General features: G+C 46.8%; 1 protein-coding gene across 2 annotated transcripts in view; it reads left to right on the plus strand.

The window, feature by feature from the left end:
- Positions 1-23,749, plus strand: part of LOC144124520 (motile sperm domain-containing protein 1) — a 91,712-nt gene that overhangs the window by 23,742 nt on the left and 44,221 nt on the right. For both annotated transcript variants that reach the window (XM_077657242.1, XM_077657243.1), the window contains exons 3-4: positions 11,928-12,003; positions 20,991-21,172. In XM_077657242.1, coding sequence (XP_077513368.1) covers positions 11,928-12,003; positions 20,991-21,172 — 258 coding nt within the window. The remainder of the gene's footprint in view (positions 1-11,927; positions 12,004-20,990; positions 21,173-23,749) is intronic.

Below are 23,749 nucleotides of genomic sequence, written 5' to 3' on the forward strand. Positions count from 1 at the left end.
ATGGGCCACTGTCTATGCAAGGCAAGGTGTGCCCATGTCAAACCGTGAGCATGCTGACCGTGCAAGTATTTCTGACAGACTGTGAATGTGTCATCAATGTTCTACGATTGGGGCACTGAGGTTTCACTGCAGACAGCAGCTTTGAAGTGGTGAATTTGACAAACTGCTTATAGGAGTTTCATTTATGTTTACATATCATTCATTCCTTCTTTGGCTCTTAATTGGCACTGCATACATTTTATCTTACTGGAATGCCTGAGTCTCTTAAGAGGTATTTCTTTTCTAAGCCATTTGAACTGACTGGTACAGATGCATTGTTGCCATGCCGTGTATGCAGCTGTTGCGACAGCTGCAACCAAGTGTCGTGCCAACTGCATCAGTGTGGAAAGAGAGAAATCGCGTCACACTACAGTAGAATCTTGGTGACACGAATCTCATGGGGTAGTGAAAAAAATTGGTATCATCCAAACGAATTTGTATGCAGAAGCTTAAAAAATTCATTCAATCAGATCTGTTTATGATAGACATGATTTATTCACGGCTATGTGGCCACAGCACACTACTCGCGGTGCGTACAGTGTGATTGGCGATTGCGACGTTAGTGATGCACATGCGGCGCACCGCCGCTCACTGCTCGCGGTGCGTACCATACAATTAGGGATTGCAACATCAGCAGTGTGCGGGCCGCGCATCGCCACTCACTGCTCGCGGTGTGTATTGCACGATTAGTGGTCGCGGCATTGGTCTGGTGATGTACGGGGGAGCGCTTAGTGCTCGACGGTGCAGTTATAGTTCGCGCATTCGTGTCTTGCGTAGTGGTGCAGGAGAGAGTTTGGAACACCCAGAATTCTACACTTTGTGCTCAGTTAGTCAAAGGAAGCGTTATTTGCTCATTCATGGAAAATTTGCACGAAATTTTCAGACCAATAGCCTACATGACTAGTATCCAGTCCAATACAAAACTACATTTGGGAAACTGCAATAAGAAATGTGTAAACTAAGATTTCAACAAAATTTAAACTGTGTTATTTAAATAAGGCAGCAAAATCATCTGGTTTTTGGTTGAATATAAAAAAAAGCATTTGTATTATATTCAAGTAAAAAACAAAGCATTTGTTTTATATAGAAAGATGCAAACCAGGATTTGGACCAAATACAGTAAACCCTCGTTAACCTCTCAAGGGCGTCTGCTACATGCAGATGTTGGTGAGTGCGACAACACGGGTTCCTTAGCATCCGCAGGGACATCCCCGCAGGGGGATGATGGTGAACAGTGCATCACCACAGACCTGAGCACCCGCGCCTAGCCATGCACGGCATCGCCGTGTCCGGGGAAGAGGGGATCCTGGTGGTTGAGCCGATGCTGAGCGTTTGGGCCCTTAAGGCCCCTCGGCTGAGGCAACACACCATATTGGCCCCAGCTTCCTTTAGACGGCACCTTTGGCCTGACCTGACTGAGGGAAATCGGCAGTCGCCTTTTCCTACCCTCCCCTTCATCTTTCACTTTCCTATCTCTTTCTCACAACTCTCCTGTCTCCTACTCACTTCTTGGTTTTTCCTTTTTTCCTGGTAGCGAGGGTTAACCTTGTGTGACCAACTACCCTGAGCTTCGTCATATTCGGTTATAGTTGCGGTGACGTGGGCAGGACTTGCTTGCAACTTCCTGCCCCGTCCCCATGTCGGGCTTCGTGGTGGGTGGGTGCTACCGCAGCTGAAAAACAATTTTTTTTTATGGATTCCTTTTCTTCAACAAATGGTCGCCCGCATAAACGAGGGCGGACCGATGTCACTACGCAGTTCCTGCTAAAAAAAAAAAGAAATCTTCCCCAGATACCAAGTCGTACACATTGAGGTACCTGAAAAATCAAGCTAGAATTATCTCCCCTTTTTTAGTTTCGAAATCACTCACAGAATCATTAGGCCTTGGCTACAAGGTGACGAAGCTGGCCAGTGGTGATCTACTCCTCCAGATCAGAGACAAAACACAGCATTCCAAGCTCTCAAACATCGTGGCCTTTGGAGAAATACCTGTTTCCATTAGTGCACATAGATCCCTTAACACTGTCAAAGGCGTGATTTCAGAACAAGACTTTCTCACTCTGACAGAAGCAGAAATTAGCTAGACGGTCTGAAGGACCAGAATGTCACTGATGTACAGTGCATAAAAATCAGAAAAGTTGACAAAGAAATTTCAACAAAGCACTTACTTCTGACTTTTGCCTCCAGCCAACTCCCTGATACCATAGAAGTAGGTTACATGAAAATAGCAATCCGACCATACATCCCCAATCCTCGCCGCTGTTTCAAGTGGCAAAGGTTTGGCCATATATCACAGAGTTGTCGTGGCCGCCAAACCTTTGCCAAATATGCATCTAATGAACACGAATCCGATGTCTGCAATGCAGCACCAAAGCGCGCTAACTGTGAAGGGGACCACCCCACATATTTTAGGTCTTGCCCACCCTGGAAGAAAGAGAAGGAAATAATTACTATAAAAACTAAAGAGAACATAACATTCCAGGAAGCACAGAAAAGATTTGCACAAACTCAGGGAACTTTCTTGTTCACAGCAAATACAAATTTCACCAATGTGGTGCGACGGGGCGGGGCACCACACCAGGCTTTGGCATCTGCCCAGGCCACACACAGTGAGCCTGAGGCAGGGCCATCCGCGCCCCAGGCAGACGCAGCGAAGGCTGCCCTGCCACTCTCGAAAAACGGCCCACTGGCCTCTGGGTCAGCCGCCCGTAAGGCTTCTCCCAGTCGGGAGAGGCCTACAAACAGTACACCTGTGGGCTCTTCGCGGCATGCGAGAACCTCTGGCAAGGCGATAGACGTAACACCGAGCTCACCTCCGCTGCAGCGGCAGCGGAGCTCTCTTGACAGAAAAAAAAGGAACAATCCTAATAACCCCAAAGAAATAGGGACCTACTGTAAAAACCGGACTATAGGTTCGACCGAAATATAGGTTGACCCCCCTACTAACTAATTTTAAAAATGAAAAAAATATTTTTCAGTGGCAAAAGTACCGGCAGACGCCCTTACCTTGAAACAAATGCAACTCGACAGGTTGCATAATGGCCACAGTATTTATTTTCATTTAAATGCTGCTCGTATGTACACCTGGCCAATTTTTTAACACTATCGTGCGCCCATCGACCCACGTATTTGTTTTTGGCACACAGAAGTTCGACGCCGTAGAGCAAAGCCTTTCCGCTTCATGAATTGCCGCACCCAGGATGGCAAGCCCTTGAATTGCGCCCTCGTGAGTCTAGAGGCACGCGCGATCTCTACTGCTTTCACGCTGATGCATTCGGCAGTCACAGGCAGCTATCTTGCACGCAGCGCAACCTTTCCTTCCAATTCTGGATGCGCTGCGGTCTGCCCACGAGATGTTTTCTTCTGGTTGCTGCAAGTTGTAATATGCAGCTTCGGCCTCCGCCAGTACTGAATGCTCTTTTCTGATACTGCAAATTCACGCTGTGCCGCCACGTTATCGTGAATTTCCACGTACTCAGTCTCGTTTTTCTTGAAGGCGACGGTGAATTGCCGTCGGCTTCTGCTCATTTTGAAATAAAATTTGAAAAAGCAGCCTTTAACCAAAATAGCTTTGCAACTACGGAAACGCAAAACGGCGGAACTGCTGCTGATGGCGATGGTGATGGAGGCTGTTGAGTTCTGCCGCCCATTGTTGCAAGACGTCCGTAGTTTTTCTGCCAATGACCAGTATATACGACGGGGGTCGACTTTTCACCATGGTTTTTTTAAAAAAAGTTTGACCTGTATTCCGGTTTTTACGATAATATTTCAAAATACAGCCCCAAAAAATCATAATGGCATTCCTAATACACTGGAATTGTCGGGGATTATTTAACAACTTAAGCAATATAAAAGACATCTTAGCCTCATTCTCACCCGTGGCCTTATGTATTCTAGAAACAAACTTGGGTTCCAAAAACACAAATGTACCTAAGAAACATAAAGTATTTCGCCCCGACTGAGAGAAAGCAAGCTGGCTCTCAGGTGGCATTGCTATCATAGTAAAAAACTGCGTCCCGGCTCGTGAGCTAAAACTAAAGACTAATTTGAAGCTGTTGCAGCCACTCTGCTCGCTCACAAAACAATAACACTGTGTTGTATATACCTTGACCCTAATTTCATATTAACAATACATGAATTGATCTTTTAGAGCAGCTACCCAGAGCCCTATTTGGTAGTTGGTGATTTTAACACACATTCCTCATTCTGGGGGAGTGAAAAAACGGACACCCGAGGACGAATTATAGAGGATTTTGTTCTGGGTGTAAGGGAGACGGCGGGCACACGCACGAGCCACATGGCCATCGCCTGGTGCACACTCCTGGCTGGACTAGCTGACCTCGGACTGCTGTTGGCCCTGCTCCTGTTAAGAAGCTTCTCTGAATAAACCCCACCTTACATTTGGTGCAGGTGCCGGATAATATCCTCTCGAGAGCCCTGGAACTCCGCAGCCGAACGCTACCACCTACCGCTATGCCTTCGGATGCCAACCACCAAGCTGTACAAGTGAGCCCGGCCGCCGTCGTCTGTGCTGGTTCTCTCCGCCAGCGAGACCCCGCTATCTTCAGCGGCACGGATGATCATGATGTTGAGGATTGGCTCACATTGATGAGCGGGTGAGCGCATACAAGTGGGATGCGGAAACCAAACTGAACAATGCGATTTTCTATCTGACGGGCGTGGCGAGTCTGTGGTATCGGAATCACGAGGTGGACATCACATCATGATCCGTTTTCAAAACAAACTTCTCAGAGGTATTCGGCTGTCCGGCTGTCAGAAAACTCCGTGCCGAACGGCGCTTGTGTGCGCTGTCGCAACAGGTGGGAGAGAACTTCACGAGTTACATCGAGGATGTCGTCTATCTGTGCAAGGGGGTGAACGCACAGATGTCCGAAGCCGACAAGATCAGGCATACTCTCAAGGGCATTGATGACGCCTTTCAGATGTTGTTGGCGTGAGACCTGCGCACCATCGCGGAAGTCGTCAGCCTATGTCAGAGCTTTGACTAACTACGCAAGCAGAGAACTTTGACGTGCGAACACAGCACAAACGTCGACTCACTTGCTGGCCTGAACAATGCAAGAGACCAGTCATCGCTCCTGCCACACATTGAGAGCTTCATCCATGAAGAAGTTGCTCGGCAGCTCTCGCTTACTTCACGGTCATCAAGAGCCATCACCACACATAACTCTAAATCTGCAGGACATCATTCAAGAACAGGTCACTGAGGCTCTCCCTCAAGCCCCTCAGCCCACACCTCTTGCAGCCCCAGTGACACATGCGGACGTTGTTGCGCGACCTCGCCTACCTACCTATGCTCCGCCTCCTGATCCCGTTCGAGAACCCGCTGCTTTCACCGCCTGCTCATTTGCGAGCCTCCTGGGGCACGCCTGATAATAATCAACTACCTGCTCAACTGGGAAACTCCTGGCGCACGCCTGACAACCGCCTGATCTGCTACTTCTGCGGCTTGCCAGGTCATGTTGCGTGGCTTTGCCGTCGACGCACGAACGTCTCACGGCCACCTTCTGCTGAGCCGCCCTAAGCCGTTCTTTGTCTCCTGAGCTCCTCACAAGGGGGCGTCTGCAGCTTGCAGGTGTTGGTGAGGGGCGACACCAGGGGTTCCCGAGCATCCGCAGGGACATCCCCACAAGGGTATGATGGTGAAAAGTGCATCACCACAGACCCGAACACCCACGCTTCACCGTGCGTGGTTCCTGGTGGTTGAGCCGATGCCGAGCGCTTGGACCTTTAAGGCCCCTCGGCGGAGGCAACACACCACTTTGGCCCCAGCTTCCTTTAGACGGCACCTCCGGCCTGACCCGACCGGGGGAAATCGGCAGTCGCCTTTTCCTATCCTCCCCTCCGCGAAAAGCTTTGTCGCGTTTCGCTGCATGCGAAAAGGGCTTCTTTCTGCCGTCACCATCTACGAATGCTTCCTTCGACGACACCAAACTGCTTCCTGGCCGCAGTGTTGCCAATGTTCTCTGCAGCTAAAATCACTTTTCGCTTGAAAGCAGCCAAATACTGTTTTCGAGACCCTGACGTCTTGCTCCCAAAAAAACATCCACTTCTCGAAGTGTGGCTTACATATGAGCACGTGCATTGTTAACAGGCACACAGCACACCACGAACCCCGGGCACACCCAACGGATAAACAATAAAGAAACGACATTGTGACGTCGTTTGTCGATAGGAACGAAGCCAAGCTGTAGCCACACGCCAATAGCAAAGCGAAGTCGTAGCCACGCCTCACTAACCAAACCAAAACTTAGAGCAACTTTGAAAATGTTTGTTCGGATCCGCAAATAGTACGAGGTGGAAATTTAGGACGCTAATTATGTTTAAAAAACCTCGTAATATACGCAGTTTTTACGGTGCTGTCAGAGATGCTTTTATACGCAAACAACGCTGTCTTGCAATCATTTTTGACTTGGAAAAGGAATATTGCACAACCTGGAGGTTTGGGATTCTTCAAGATCTTGCCGAACTTGGCATCCGAGGCAGTATCTTGAATTGCTTAAAAGCTTTTTTATCCAACCGTTCATTCCATGTGCGCCTAGGCTCAATCCTTTCAAAGAATTTTACTGAGGAGAATGGATTGCCTCAAGGATGTATTTTAAGTACAACACTCTTCGTAGTAAAAATGAATTCTACTAGGAAAATAATCCCAAGGTCCATTATGTATTCTGTCTATGTTGACGATCTTCAGATAGCATGTACATGCAAAAGACAAATACAGCTTACAATAAATAAACTGGCAACATGGGCAGACAAGAATGGTTTGCAGTTCTCTCCACAGAAAACAGTGGCCTTACTTTTTTCACTCAAATGAGGCTTACAGACAGATCCCACTCTATGCCTAAACGTAACCCAGTTACCGTTTAACAATGAACACAAATCCCTAGGCATAACTTTCGATAAAAAACTTACTTCCCTGCCCCACATAAACGCACTGGAAAAGAAAGCATCGCAGTCTTTGAACATACTGAAAGTCCTTTCACGCAAACACTGTAGTTCTGATAGGGTATGGCTTCTGCAGATTTATTGCTTGTAGTACGTTCCATTTTAGAATATGGTTGCATAGTGTATGGTTCAGCAATGCCATCTTACGTGAAACGACTCAACCCAGTCATACGTTCCATTTTAGAATATGGTTGCATAGTGTATGGTTCAGCAAGGCCATCTTACGTTGAACGACTCAACCCAGTGCACTACTTAGGTTTAGGTCTTTCAACTGGTGCTTACAGGATGTCGCCCATAAACAGTCTTTATGTTGAAACTAACAAACTATCACTCAGACACAACTATGCTCACATGCTCATACATTTTTAAAATTCGTTCCATGCCAAAACACATATGCTACCCAATAGTTACAAAGTGCCTATCTCAAACACTGTTTACCAACAAACCTCTGGCAATCAGACCACTTTTTCTGCGCTTTGAAGAGAAATGCCAAGAACTAGATGTAATGGACATATTGCCTACAAACCTGACCCACTCCCGCCTTGGTACTGCCTGCCCTCTGTGTGCGGCTTCACATTAACACAATTTCAGAAAAAACAAACACCACATGAGCATATATTACAAGAATATTTAGCCCTAAACGAAAAATACGGAGAATACAGAGCATTTTATGCTGTTAGATCAAAATCTGCACACTACGTCGGAAGTAACAGTACGGCTGCCTGAGTCAGCATCCATTTTCACGGCTGAGTGTTACGCAGTCTCTGTGACTGTAGAAAAAATTAAAATGAGAACATTGAGAATAATATCATTTACACTAATTCTCGGAACGTACTCACCTCACTTCACCATAGAAATGTAGTTATACCTCTTTATTGGTGACATCATACATAACATAAAAAGAGCCACAACACAGGTAGAAGACATAAGATTTTGCTGGGTGCCAAGCCACATCAGAATCACAGGCAATAAGAAGGCGGATGCATGTGCTGCAAAAGCTTGGAACAAAGAAAGAAAGTGGACATTCCATACAAAGATGACATGAAGCTGGTAAAATCAGAGATAAATGACAGCCTCAATGTAACACTGAAAGAAGTAATAAGCTACACTTAGTAAAACCCATCATAGAAGAATGGAAGTAATGCTCACACCAAGAACATTTCATCGAAGTTATTTTATGCCGTCTCCGTATTGGACACACACACCTCACGCACAACTTCCTACTTACAAAAGAGGGCAGACCTGATTGTGAGAAGTGCGGAGATGAACTTACAGTTAACCACATATTATTCTCATGCCGAAAACTTGAATCACCGAGGAAGAAATATTTTACTGTATTTTACAAAGAACACATTCGTTTTCATCCATTATTGATTTTAGGCGAAGATACACGGGTTGTTACGTCGTATCTTTTTAGGTTTTTTGCCGGTATTCTTCACAAACTAATTTTCTAACCCTGTGCTTCTATACACTGATACACCTCAGCCAATTTCTCATTCCTGAGAAGAAGGCTGAGGTCGTTATTAGACTGGTTTGGAGCCTCGATATCCTTGTGCAGGCAAGGATGGTTGCAGAGGTTACCAGACTTTCTTTAAAGCTTTTACTAGTGTCCATTCTTGAAATGTCTTTCCTTTGGCATCACTAGATAGTAAAAATAGCGATTTAGGCCATATACACCACTGATAATTTTTCACATTTGTCTAAAATTCTGCAGTAAATGTTCCTATACCTTGTGCTTGGTGCATGATGGCCTTAGCTGACTATGTGCCATTAAAACATCATGGCCTTAGCTGCCTATGTGCCATTAAACCAAACACAAATGCAAGTAAACCCTTGTTAACTCAAAGTTGTAAAATCCGATCGAAATAAACGGAGTTTCTAGTTGAGCAACATGCCGAAAATTTCAGTGCCCGCGTCACTGAAAGAGCCCATAACAACCAGTACTAACAAATGCTCCAGTGCACAATGGGAGCTTTTGTAATAAACGCTAAACAATTCGCAGGAAAATCTCAATTTTATTATTTTGCAAAGAAGAATGGGTGATGCTTGCCTACTTCGCGTTTGCATTCGGCCTAAGAAAAGCGTCTTCGAGCTGCTGAACGCATCGCATGGCTGTTCGTCGCTGCCGCTGCATTCAGCTGCGTAGCGGAGCAAGCGCAGCAAGTTTCTTGTTTCAGCAGTTGTCGGCACCTCCCAAGGCTCTTCGTCGCCAACATGATTATCTTCATCATCCACTGCCATTTCAACGATATTGGTGTTAGATAGCATTCTGGTAACGGGCATGTCTAGTCCATATAGAGTGTACTATTCAAAAATGACCTCGTCGTCTTCGGCACCGCTGGCACAGCTATTTGCCTTGCGAACCTCGCTGCAAAGTTCATCACAGCCACTTAACACGTCAGTGTCCGGTTCAAGCGATTTCTCGGCCCAAGAAAATCCTGCGTGCAGAAAACAATTCACAATTGTCAATGGACGGATTTGTCGCCAGGCTTCGGCAATGAGGTGGACTGCACCCAGCAAATCTATCTCGTAGTTCTTACCATTGTCGTGAGAACACAAAATTCAGTGCAGCAAGCTCTTCCTATAGAACTTGCGAGCAATCTCAATGACTCCTTGGGCCATCGGCTGGAGCACGGACGTCATGTTAGCCGGCAGGAACTCCAGTGTGACTGCCTCCAACTTGTCAATTTTTCCATGGTCGGGACAGTTGTCCAATATGAACAACACTTTCCGATTGTCATTTGCTTTTTTGTGGTCAGGAGTACAGACATATTCTTCAAAGAGTGCTGCAGTCATTCACGCCATTTTATTGGCGTGGTACGTCAAATCTCTCGGGAGCTGTGCATTCCAAAAGCACCTCGGGTTGAGCGACTTGCCGATAACAAGCGGCGGCAGCTTTTCATCACCGGTGGAGTTGGCTCCAAAAAGTATTGTCACTCTGTGTTTACGCTCCTTAGCTCCTGAGCACACTTCTCCCTTCGGGGTGTATGTGCGGCTAGGCAGCATCTTATAGAAGTGAGCTGCTTTGTCGAGATTGAAAATGTCCTTGTCTGCGTAAGCCTTTTGCAGTTCGGCGAGGCGGTGGTTGCGCCAGGTGTCTGCAGCTCCTTCATCGATGGCCCCCATTTTTGCCATGGATAGGCTTAGAGGCTGCGTTATTTCTTTTCGAAGTCTGCATGGCCCTTCTGCAATGCGAGGGCGTCTGCCTTCTCCATCATCATTTGGGTGGTCACGGGAAGGTTGGTTGCCCTGGCATTCTGTAGCCACAACATAAGTGCTGCTTTGACATCCGGTAATTTCAAAGCCCGAATCTGCTTCCACTTGCTAGAGAAGCTTTGCTCGAAGCCTTTCAGGACCTTCTGCCTGTTTTTTAACACTGTCGATAGTGTCGACAAAGGAATGCCGAATTCTTTGGTGATGCTTGTCTTGCACCTTACTGCTTTGTCCACTTCCTTGATTAAACCCGCCGCGGTGGCTCGCTGACCCAAAAGACGCAGGTTTGATCCCGGCCGCGGTGGCGGATTTTCTATGAAGGCGAAACTCTAGAGGCCCGTGTACTGTGTGATGTCAGTGCATGGTAAAGAACCCCAGGTGGTCAGAACTTCCGGAGCCCTTCCCTCATAGCCTGAGTCGCTCTGGGACGTTAAATCCCAATAAACCAAATCAAACTTCTTTGTTTCTCCAGCATCAGGGATTTGCACTGCTTGGGGCGGAACATTGTCGTCCTTTGCACACACCACGCAATCACCCAGGGCGCTCTTCTTAGTGTGCACACGCTCCATAGCCTCCTCTGACTGGACTGACCAAACGATGAGACCCATAAGCCCTCACAAGCAAGCGGTGCGCACCCTACTGCTCCCAACGTTGCTTGAAGCAGTTAACGGAAAGCCGCTGCGTCCACGGAAATTTTGTATTCACCCTTCCATCGTGACCGCCTTCGGCAATTAGCAGGAACCAACTGCTCACTCCGAGCCTGTATCGCCTTTCGGTATTGGCCTTTGCCTTCAGTCCTCCTGATCAAAATTTCAAAATATCCGTATTACGCCCGAAAAATGCTTCGAGGTAAAGGGGAGCAAATACATAACACCTATAGGAAGTGAAGGCGTGGCATAGAAAACTTAACCGAGATCTCGAGATATGCGAGTTCGAGTTGAGGGTTTACTTTACACTTATTGAAATCAAACAAAATGGAAATAGCAAAATGAAATCTTTACTTGATTGTGCAAGAAAATTAACTTTGAAGAACTCCTAAAATTTCTCAGGAAATTTATTCCTATTGTCAGTGTATTCCAGACCCTTGTCCTGATGAAGTTAGCGATTCTCACCATATGCATTGTTATGGATTGTTAGGTTAAAATTACCATTAGAAGCATTTCTATTACAAACAGGCAAAATGAATCATTTGAATGGGGGAGTAGAGTTAGTTTTTCATATGCTATTTGACACTAGTGTTTAACATTTAACACAACAATGCACTCCGGCCGGCAAATTTTACAGATTCAAATCATCGTGAAACTGAGTTTTTATCATAGGGATTCTACTGTAGTTGCTCCCAAGATGAAACAGGTTACATGATAGCTACAAGTCATTGGAACGAAGGATACATGCTTCACATTAAAAGGAAAGGACAGCATGTGCAAAAGGAAAGAACATTTGCATCACGGCAGTTTTGTTTGCATGTTCAGATTGCTGCAGACAGTGAAAAACTACATTGGGCTTGGGATGTAGCTGGTGTTCTATGCCAACGAAAGTGCGGTTAAAGTAGTGAACCTTCATCACATTTAATTTTAACTTATTAAATCGTTCTTATTTTTTTCTTTGTAAATTGTAGCTGGGACCAGTTTAAATGCTGCAGTCTGGACATCCTTTTTACTGATGCTTTATTGTAGCATGCTTATCTGGGATGCCTCTGTTGTGTGCAGTGCTGTCCAATGCGCCCAGACGCTATGCCGTCGCTGAGCCTGAGGGAATGCTAAAGCCACACTCCTTCACCGACGTGTGAGTATGCACTCGATTCATGGGCCGTTCACTTGCTGTGCGCAGTGTGTACCATATTTACACGATTGTAAGTCGACCCCCCCATATCACACTTCAGAAGAAAAAAAAAAAACTTGGTCGTTTAAGCTTGGCCTTTGATACCGCCGCTTAAGGTGGGCTCAGACGAGTGGACCGGATCACGGGTGGTCCGGGCGCATCAACGCTGTTTGCGTGCCGCGCGACGTGAACGTCGCTGCTCTGAGTGACCTTGAGCGGGTGGCGTGGTCTTTTCCGGGCCTGGACCGCGGACCGGATGGAAAGGGCGAGCGCCTTATTCAGTCTGCGGGTTGGGCGACAGACCAAGATTGTTTTTGCTCTTTTTTGCTTCTAGGTCTGTCAACGTTGGCTCAAGAGCGCGCGCTGTCTGGCTAGCTGTCCGGAGTAGAATCGGCTTTGCTCTATGCTGGCGCCTTTCGTTTTGGCGCGCTTTTCACCGTATTTGCAGCTCGAGTACATCATTGTGTGTTCTCCTTTTCATGTTTCGTTCACTGCATTGTTCGCTCCATATTTGCTGCACTGTATTGTTATTGTGTGTTTGAGCGTGTGCGCGTGCGTGAGTGCCTGCATTGCTTTGTTGTTTCTGCTAATATGAGTGAAGCTGGAAAGAAGGCCCTCAGTGACAAAGCGACCGTCACGTTTTTAGCGCTTGTTGAGAGCTGCCAACCGATATGTAATATTGAACACACTGACCACCTCAACATGGCGCTAAGAAATAGGTTGTGGCAAAAGATCGCGACGGCAATGGATGTTCGACATCCCGAGTAAGCCCCGTACACAGTCGGCACTGTAATGTTTTTATTTATTTTTTTTACTGAAACCTTCGAGCTAAGTGGGCTTACGAACTTGCCCTTCCTGTGCATTTCACTTTGTAACGATTCTCTACGAAGGATTCTTGAAGGCATTGTTTGGAAATAGGTGCCGAATGTTTCGAAATGAACGTAAAAAATTGAGAGCGATGAAGGATGGCCAGGGCACCGACAAAATTTATGATGGCAAGCGGTGGTTTTACTCGTGCTTTTTTCCAGCCATGGCTTTGTCCACCAAAATCGCTTTTTAGCCTCGAAGGCTTCTTTGTCGTCCTCAGACACTTCATTGACTACAGCCAGTGCAGCGAGACGACGTTTTTGCTGGACGTCGTTGAAACTCTCGGTAACAGTTTTTGGAGCCACGCAAACAGCGCAAGCACGCTGGAGGAGAGTATGTGCGGACTCTCCGCTGCATTCGTGCGAATGCTCAATGTCCAGACTGACTCGCGGATGCTTGGTCACGTGTCACGAAACCGTGCTGATGCGTGCGGACCATCCGCGATCCACTTCGCTCGTCTGAACCCACCTTTATCTCCAGCTGCTATTGGCTGCCATGCGCGGGCGTGCCCATAGTACCATGGCACGCCTGCGCAGATCTGCACACATTTTTGTGAGCATTGACCTAAAGCATGAGAAAGCCTTTGAATGCCCAGAATGAAACAAGGACCTGTGGCAGTATCTCCAGCACACATGCCTGTTTTTAAAACAGAGTGGCAGGTCTAAGAACTGTAAAACATTTTCAACAGGCAGTTCAAATGTGAACCTGAGTCCCAGTCCACATGCTCTAAACACTTGTAAAATGTCTACTACATAGTGGGGGAGTCGAAAAACAAGGGCTAAATAGTCACAAACATACCGGAACAGACCTAGAGTCAGTCCAGATTAATTAGCCTGCAGCGCTCCGTCGATGTGGCTGAGAAAGATGTCGCACAAAACGGGCAACTCAGGACCCAATACAAATGTTGGCTTTCTGGAGGAGGGATTTGCCCCGCTGGCCAACAAAAGTAGACTTTAAGTAAAACGCGTAATTTTAATAGGGACTCGACTGACATACCAGAATCGTTTCTAAATCGGACTTCATCATTGAAATCAGAAATGCAACTTTTTGCACAGTTCATGAGTGCATCATGCAGAAGTGAATAAAGCAGACCTTTGACGTCTATGTTGAACCCAAAGGTACGAGTCAGCCTTTGCAAGAAATTCTACAACTCTGTTGGAGCTTGAAATCCTTTGGTTCCAGGCAGTGGGCCCCTGTATTAGGGGCAGTGATTTAATCCGGTGTCCCGCAGTGGGTGTAGTCAGGCTAATGATCATGAGGCCAGAGTAGCCCAAACTCAATCCTGACCGCTTGGGGATGAGTCAGAAGTTTTTTAACATCTGTCATTTCCTATGTGTTTATTACCACTTCGTTGTCTGGCACCTCTCTCTACGTAAATTTGTTATTAGCAAAGATCTTGGCAGTTTACTGGCAGTTCCATACTCTGACGTTCTCAGTGCGTGAAAGGGTGGTGGCCAAGTTTAAATTTGTCAGTTTTGTGGCACGGCTTGGCTTTTAACTCTTTTGTTACCAGGGGAAAAAATGACTTTTTGATAGCTACGAGATATGATTTTTTTCTGTAAAATATGTGAGGTTTAAAAATGCAAAACTTTCGCAGACATAATGGAAATAGTCAAAACTCGATTTAACGAAACCCGATTTAACGAAGATATCCTGATTCACCTTCAGGTCCAATTGTTTGACTGACTCGAAATAACGAAACCAATGTCGTTATCTGTCCCGATTTAACAAACCTTTCCTCGAAAAACGAGGGCGAAAAAGTGTTCATTTTCGGTCTATTTTGTAGAGAACGCAATTTTCAGTCTATTTTGTAGAGAACGCCCCAAGGTTTACTGACGCAAGCCAACGACCACACCGTGGAGCGCCTTCATCCCGCTTTTAACAATCTGTGTGGCACAAAACTGCACAGCTGGTCTGGAGCGGAGCGAGCGCTCTTCGCAAGCGCGCAGCCGTGAAAACGAGATAGTTTTGAGTTGACCAATATCGCCAGGGGTAGAAAGTTTCGTCCCACATGCCATATATGGTGCTGTAGTGGCTTCTTCTGCGGATATTACCCCGTGCTTTCGCCCTTCTTCCTCTTTCTATTCTCTTTGCGAATGTTATGTCGTGTTTGCCAAGCTCAGCTTGTTAGGCCTACAGCACCTATAGTCAGTCTAGCCTTGCTACCCGTGGACGCAGACGTGGTGTGTGCAAACAAGTGCGCCACTAACTCTACTAACTAGTGTGTCGGACATGGAGCCCCATAAGAAAAGAAAAAGGCTTACTCTGGACGAGAAAGCGGACATAATTCGTGCTGTAATAAGTGGACAAAAGAAATTTGATGTGGCTGCAGCACATGGTATTCCAGCCAGTACCCTCTCTACCATATCGAAAGGGAAAGATGACATCCTCTGCGCTTCTTCGTCGGGGAATCTCTTACCCAAAAAGCGCTGAAGACTACTCCTCATGGCAAGGTGGAAGAGGCCCTCTACGCATGGTTTATGGCTTTGCGGGCGAAGAACATGCCCGTGAGCGGAGATCTCCTCCAACAAAAAGGTCGCTCATTCATGTGCTTGCTGGGTGAGGACTAGCTCAAGGCATGTCCCAGCTGGCTGTCGCACTTCAAAGAACGGTACGGCAGCACCGGGAAAGTGCTCAGTGCTGAAGCGAGCTCCGTGAACATGGATTTAGTCGGCAACTGGATGTTGAGAAACGTGCCTGACATTCTTGGAAAATATGCTCCCAGCGACATCTACAACGCCGATGAGAGCGTCCTCTTCTACAAGATTCTGCCCAAAAAAACGCTCACTCTGAAGGGCCAGGGGTGCCACGGTGGTGAACACAGAACGCAGAGGCTAACCCTTTTTTTGTGCGTCAACTTGGATGGCACCAACAAACGAGACCCACTTGTCACCGGAAAGAGTGCGAGGCCAGGATGTTATAAAGGCACAAAAAAGCTTCCTGTGAAGTGCGTTGCGAACTCAAAAGCTTGGATGTCACGTGCCATTTTCGCTACATGGCTCCAGGAATTTGACAGCGGCATGCGCTGTCAGAGAAAGAAAGTGTGCCTGTTGCTGGACAGTTGCATGGCCCACTACTAGCCAGAAGTCGAGGTGACCAGCGTGGAGCTTTGCTACTTCCCCCAAATGCAACGTCCGTGGTTTAGCCTCTGGATCAAGAAATTATTAATAGCGTTAAGTGCGCATACAGGCATCAAGTCATTGGCAGAGTTCTTCTGAACCTGGAACTGAAGCGCGAGACGAAGATAGATGTTTTCATGGCAAGTGAGATGGTGGCGGCGGCTTGGAGAGCAATGAAGCAATTGGTAATTGTCAACTGCTTCAGGGCTGGTGGCTTCGATACGCTAGGCTTTGAAACTGCCGAACCTGCACCGGACTGCACGTGCACCAGAATGAAGATGGCTGGGAGTATCTATGCTCAATGGATGAAGTGCCCATAGAAATAAGTTTCATCGACTACGTGAGTGCCGACGCAAACTCAGTCACAACGGAAGTTTCGGATGACACCGGTATCTTGCGGCTTGTGGGAAGCGTGGTGGGAAAGGCGGCCGAAGGTGCTGACAACAACACTGACGATCACAAGCATGGTGATCACTAAGCTCCCGTGCCGACACCAGTTTAAGTGATGGATGCTCTTGACCTGCTGCGGCAGTTTGCCGGAACACACAGAGGTACTGAAGACGCGCTGGACGTACTTAAGACTTATGAGAAATCCGTGCGGCCATTGCTTACGAATTGCACACAAGCAATGATTACCGACTTTTTTGCTGGTAAATAAATTTGTTGTCCCCTGGGGCCCTTCTTGTTGCAGTAATAATTTTTGTTTCTTTTCATATGCGCTAGCAGTGTCAGTCGTTTCCGCTGGCCTCAGTTTCATTTTGGCCGTATTTATGCTTCGCAAATATGATGCCGCGGTATCTTTCTGAACGCGGCTGCACCATATAATCCATTGTATCGAATTAAGTGACCAAGAAATGCATCACTCGATTTAACAAATTTCCCGATTTAATGAAATAATTTGTGGCTCCCGTCAACTTCGTTAAATCGAGTTTTAACTGTAGAAAGTGTTTTCAGAAGACATTTATTTCAACTCAAATACTTTGAGTGAATATTGTGAAAAAAATCTGCAAACACACAAAAAGTAGAAAAATTTAGAAAAAAAATTGTTTTGACAAAACAATATGTTTTGGAGAAAAAATATTAAAAACAGTCTGGAATGCACAAAATGTTCTCAATTTAACTAGCCGCCAATGGTTTCAGTTTATAACACAAAAACATTTCTAACTAGAAAATTTTCAGACATTACATGAAAAGACCTGTTTTCAAGGTGTGTTTGATATAGATTTTCTGCAGCGAGTAAAAAATTTTAATGTAGTAAAATGTAGTATATCAAAATATAGCATGACAAATGTACTTTTCGACATAATTAGTTTGAGCTAAAAAGGTTTGTTAACGAAACAACAAAAAAATTGCAGAAGACAAAAAGTATATCTTCCATACCGTTTGCGAGGAACAGAAGGTAATGCAGTGGTATCACCTTATGGCATTTAGGTAAAAAATTATAAAATCGTTCAACATAGTCAAAGTTTGTATAATGAAATTTATCTAAACTAACGCTGGAGAAGAAAAATTTAGGCGGCGAAAGAACAGCAACTGGGAGACACTTTCCCATAGTTTTACCACCGTTTCAAAGCCGCTAGCGGCGATAGCAGAGGCCGCAAAAAAATGAGCAGAGAGCATGAGCTAGGTTGGCTTCTTTGCAAAGCACTGCGGCACGCGATGGCGGCAGGCCAAATGCCAGCTAGGGTAGCTTCCTCGCATTACAGTGGTGTTATGTAAAAAATTGGAAGCCAGGTCGAAATGTATTGCCTTTGTCACTACCTCTGCTCCTTAATATTCGACGTGAGCAGATGACTGCTGGAAAACTATGACAACCTACCGTGTTACTAGTTCCGATGCACTCAGGTGCGATAGACGCAAATCAGTTGCTGACGCAGGAGGTGGTCAGGTGCTGACCACATTGCTACCAGCTGTTTTCGCTATTATATTTTTTATAGCAGTGCTGGAAAAAGTGAGGTAAAGCGTGAATCGTGGCGTTAACGCTTGTCTCACCACCACTATGCATTGATGTAGCGAAGGAAAGCCTGCCGCCTGCCACCACAGTGGGCATGGCTTGACTCTCGCCAGTTCGATTCATCCGTTTTATGGCAAACGGCATTCGATATGCAGTATAATCTCGGTGATACGAATCTCACGGAGTCGCGAAAAAATTCATAACATCCGAAATTTTGTATCATCCAAACGAACAAAATTTGTATGCAGAAGCATGAAAAATGCATGAACACAGATCTGTTTACGGCTGACGGTATTTATTCACTGCTGTGCTGCCACGGCCATCGCTACTTGCGATGCGTACCACGCGATTAGCGATCGCGACTTTGGCGATGTGCGGGGCCGCGCACCGCCGCTGAGGGTGCGCAGTGCGTACCGCTCAATTTGCAATCGCGACTGTGGTGATGTGCGGGCCGCGCACCGCCGCTGAGTGCACGCGGTGCGTACCACGCCATTAGCGATCGCTACTTTTGTGATGTGCAGGCTGCGCACCGCTGCTGACTGCCCGCGGTGCGTGCCGCCTGATTAGCGATCGCTACTTTGGCGATGAGCAGGCCGCGCTTAGTGCTCGAGGGTGCGGTCGCGGCTTGCGCATTCTTATCCGTAAAGGTGAGGGAGAGAGGAACATCCGAAATTCCGTGAATTCGTATCATCGCAAAATTCGTGTGAACCGTGTTCGTATCACCGAGATTGTACTGTATAAAGTAAGAAATGTGTTTTCATTGAAGATGTTTACGAACACTTCGATATTGCCAACCATTCATAATATCCATGTTTGTTATAAGGAGGGCTGACTCTAAATTGCTTGAAAATGCTCTACAATCCCTTCATTTTACACACGTTTTTGACGATTTGGGGCCAGTCTAAAGACATCCACAGCTGTCATGAAGAGCTTTGGGATAATACGAAGTGTTAATCCAAGGTCGGGGCCCTGATTTCTAGTGGACCTGGAGCCTATTGAGACACAGAAACAAAGCTTATCATTCATTACATCATTGCGATCCGTAAACCGGTTCCATGAGCGAAAAAACAGAAAAGAAGCTGAAAACGAAGCTTATGGGCGGACAGGTGCCCACATTTTGTGCTGAGGTTGTGTAGTTTCTTCGTCAATCAAATTCCAACAATGTAATATGATCTTCATAGTCACTGCTGCTTGAAGCACTGAAAAAATTTGCTGCAGATGCAACAGAATTGCGCGAAGTGGCATTTTTCCAAGCGCACACTGTTTCTACGGCTGACGCCGTCCCGTGAGCGAGCACACTATGGTGGAGCATCAACTTCAAGGACATTTCGAAAAACAACCGCTTTGCTGGAAAAATACGAACTATGCAAGAAACTAAAGCAGAGTGTTTAAACCACAAACTAGATAGCACAAAAAATCATCAACGGCCCCAGCAGCGTTGAAATTGCGCTTTGAATCTGTTGATCAGCGGTGATCGATGCATAGTTGCGTGATAACGAAACAGTTAAGGTGCATACATAGAACTGCAGCTGTCGGTTGAAAAGGAGCGACTAGAAGAGTGCACGTGTTATGCACAAAATAAAAAATGCTCTCAGTCAGTGCCGGTGCGGTCTGAGCATGTTGGTGCTACCAAATGGTGGTCAGGCATCAGTGAACTCCAGAGGGTCACTTTGCCAGCGTGACTTTGTAGTGGCTTGCTTGTCACTGTGTTGCTGCTCTCTATGTGATGGAGTGGGAAGTCTGATTAAATGTTGCACTTTTTAATGCAGGCTCACACATAGATTTTAAGTGACACGGTGCTGTGTTTGTGTTGCTACTTGAACTGTGATGCCCCTCGTTTTGTGACTAACTCTGCCATTTCTGCATAGGATCCCAGTGTGTCGAATTAACCGAGGCAGTGGAAGCTGCTGGCTCAAATTAGCCGATAAAATTTACATTACAAATTATGTGACTGCAGAAATTCTATGAATTACCCAGGATTTCGAAAGAACCAAGTGCAAATTACCAAGGTTTTATTGTACATCTTTGTTTTGTACTAACAAACCTGGCATGATTTTTTGCACAAGGGCACCTGAGTTGTACTGTGTAGATGGCACTTGATCAGACTTTTATTTTTCATGTCACAGTTGCATGAAAAATTCTGACAACTTAAAATGCTTTTCCCGAAGCTGCTGCTAAAGTTTCCTTTACCAGTTGGTGGCTCCTTGGAACCCCAGCAAAATTTGCAGGCACAACAGGCCTGTGTGGGTCTTTGCGACCAACAAAAAGCTGTTGGTGCCGACTTCCACAGGCCTTATATCACTCAGATCAATGGCTGGTTAAGCGGCCGTGCCAAAATTTGCCTTTGGCATCTTCGGTGCAAAGTGAGAACATGTTGAAAATTTGCCTTTGTTGGTGGCATGCTGTAAGAAGTAAAACTTTCACTTGCATGCCCTGGTCTTGTTTGCATCAGACTGGATGCATGTCAGCTGTTTAAATAACCATTTGAGTGTGGAAGGCTTAAGCAGCTTCAGTGCAAAGCCTGGAGAATTGCTGCCTTGGCCAACATGGTTCCTGCACTCCACCATTTTTTATCTTTATCTCGGCTAAAATGCAATGGTCCCACTTATTTTTATTTTGAAAAAATTTTTCTATTTAAAATTTTCTGCACCCCTCTCCTTCCTTTGTTCTCTCCTCAATCCCCCTCCCCATGCACAGCAGCATGTCAGCAACTTTTAACCCTCGGCTAAATTCCCTTCTTTTGTTAAAGGGCTTCTGTCTCACTAAACTCTTCAGAGAAAGCAGTGTCCCATATCTGACACCATGTTGCAAGTTCAGAGCAAATGTGCAGAAACGCGATTGTTCAGATGGCTGGCTGGGAGTGAAAAGGGGACTGGGACCACATGTGTGACCTGTGCCGAGAGCAGATGGGTCTACTGTGACTTGAGAAGCTCCCTTGAGGACCTTGGCTGTGCTCATGTGTCGTCCCTTCGAGTCCTTGCTGGTGGGTCCCAGTGTTTTCTTCTCGGCAGAGTGGTGCGGCACCGGGAGGCGTCAGAAGCCAACGTGGGGCGCCGGGACCACCTGCGCATCATCATGCGCGAGGAAGGTGGCCAGCTGCACGGCCACCGGGATGTACCTGCCACCTTGCACGCCAGTCGGAGAGGGGAGTCTGCCGATGGTGGGGGAGGACTACTAGCTGCCAGCACCACGGGTGGGTTGCTCCTGCATTCATCACTACTTGTGGGACATGTTGCTTGTGGGACACAACCCCCCTTTAAGCTATTCCTTTCAGACGCCAACCCACCATCATCGACTCACTAGTATTCAAGCAGCTGATTGATAACCTTCACTGTGATTTTTATTATATTCGTTTGCCCTAGAACGTCCACTCCCTCATGTAATGTGTCAACATGAGACCTTTGAGGAAATATGTTGTGTTAATTAGCTTCTCTTGTACATATGTCGTTTTTTGTGTCCCCCTTACTCAGTACTCATAAGGCATTATGAATAAATGAAAAAAAAGAAACTCTCCCCACAAATGACATTTAAAAGGCATTCATTTATCTGTCTGATTACTGCAGTGACCTCTTACCTGAGGTTGCGGGTGCCCAAAGCATTCTTAAATTTTTTATTGTGCTGTAGTTGCTTATCCCATAACGTTTGCGTTATTCAGTCGCTGACCGATTTTTCGAAACCGGAAAGATCAGAAAAATGGTTCGAATAGTTGAACAGTCTGAAAATTCATGAACTCCAAAAGAAAATCACTTTTCTGCAGTAAACTGTGTTTAAAAATCTTGTGTTACGCTGCTCCCCACGATTAGTTCGTAAGCAACATTAGACCATTTCTGAGCCAAGATCATGCTTTCGTCATGTCCACGCCACCTTGTGTCACAGTACCTGATTGTGCGGCAGGGGGCTCAGATCATGGCGTGAACGAATGCACACACCATGCAGAGCAAGAACTGTCTTGTTTCCGTGGGCAGTGATACTCTGGAAGACCGACAGAGGGAACCCATGAGAAGTGACTAAAGCCCCTCAATAGACTAAAAGTAACGACATCTCCTCCCTCCTTCTCCTGTGCTGGCGCTCCTTCTCTCGGCTCCTCCCGGGCGCCGACGGTGGCGGCACCTAGGCAGGGGGATGCTAGCAGACGCTCCCAACACTCGCCTTTTGACGTGCAGCAGACCGCACGCCTGAATGAATTTTGTGTTGCGTTTTTTGCCTTGGCTTCGGTCGAAATGACATGATGACAGGGAAGATCGAAAAATCAGTTACTGAAATAACTGCCGCGACCAACGCTGCGCTGCTTTATCGAAACTTTTTTTCCTGCGATTGCTTTCATTGCGGAGCATACGTTGGAAGTGGCGTGCGCGAGTGAGTTCGCGGCACTATAGTGAATATACTCAGCACGTTGTGTTCCCAACGCCAGCGCTTTGGCGTGCAGTGGACTGCGCGCCCGAATGAATTTTTTGTTGCATTTTCTGCCTCTGATTCGGCCGTGTGGCATGGGAGATGCAGAAATTACTTACCCAAATAACTGCCCCGACCCACGTTGCTGGCATGTACTACTGGCAATTCTACTCCATAGCACATTGTTAGCATTATACCGTATAAACGCGTATAAGGGCCGCACTTTTTTTCCCAGATTCGGGGGGCAAATTTCGGGGTGCGGCCCATACACGCGATTTTCGAAAAAAAATTTTTTTTTCAAGTGAAATCAAACCAATCTGGAATGCGCGGCATTTATTTACCGTTCAGGCATCACTTACGGAGCCTTCAGACTCCGAGCTGGTGCTGTGTTCAGGTAAATGTTCAGCCCACAGAAAGTCGTTTTCGGTCCCATCTAAACTGTTTGAAATTTCGGTCACTTTGAAACTCCGGGTTACAATGTCGGTCAACACGGAATTCCACGCGGACAAAATCCATCCAAGCACAGTAGCGAGCGGTGCCCTCTTAAGCCGCCCTGTCGGCATCTCGTCGTGATTGCCATTGGCCATCCATTCTGAATACTGCCTTCGAAATTCAACCTTAAAAGGCCGATTGACGCTTACATCCAGGGGTTGCAGCATGCCGGTGAGGCCGCCCGGTATCACGGCCATGTCTGTGCGGATACCGCGCAGGCGTTCCTTAACCCTACCCGTCAAGTGACCGCGGAAGCTGTCCAAGACGAGGAGCGATCGTCGGGCCAGCATGGCGCCTGGGCGCTTCTCCCAAACGCTTTTTACCCAGTCGAGCACAAGCTCATCGTCCATCCAGCCCTTTTCTTGGGCGCGAACTACAATTCCCTTGGGGAAAACGCCTTTAGGAATCGTTTTTCTTTTCAGGATGACATAGGGGGGCAGCTTCCGCCCGTCCGCGGTGACGCACAGCATAACGGTACACCGTTGGCGCTCCGTGCCGGTTGTCCGCACGAAAACACTCTTCTTTCCTTTCAGTTCAACTGTGCAGCTCTCGGGACAGTCGAACCATACGGGGGTCTGGTCGGCGTTCGCTATCTGCGAAAATATATAGTTGTGCTCACGACGCAGACCGATGACATACTTCTGAAAGCTGAGCACCTTGTCGGTGTAGTCGGGGGGCAGCCGCTGGCACAGCGTGGTCCTTCGCCGAAATGATAGGCCCTTCCTCTTCAGAAATCTTCTTACCCAGCCGGCACTTGCCTTGAAGTCCTCGTGCGGTATGCTTTTAGCACGCGCCAAGGCTTGTGCCCTCACGCGCAGCATGTCCGTTGTCAACGCGTAGCCGTTGTTCCGCACTTCCATTGAATAGCATAGCAGCTCTTCTTCTA

The sequence above is a fragment of the Amblyomma americanum genome, chromosome 3 (assembly GCF_052857255.1).
Source record: "Amblyomma americanum isolate KBUSLIRL-KWMA chromosome 3, ASM5285725v1, whole genome shotgun sequence".
NCBI classification, from domain to species: domain Eukaryota; kingdom Metazoa; phylum Arthropoda; class Arachnida; order Ixodida; family Ixodidae; genus Amblyomma; species Amblyomma americanum.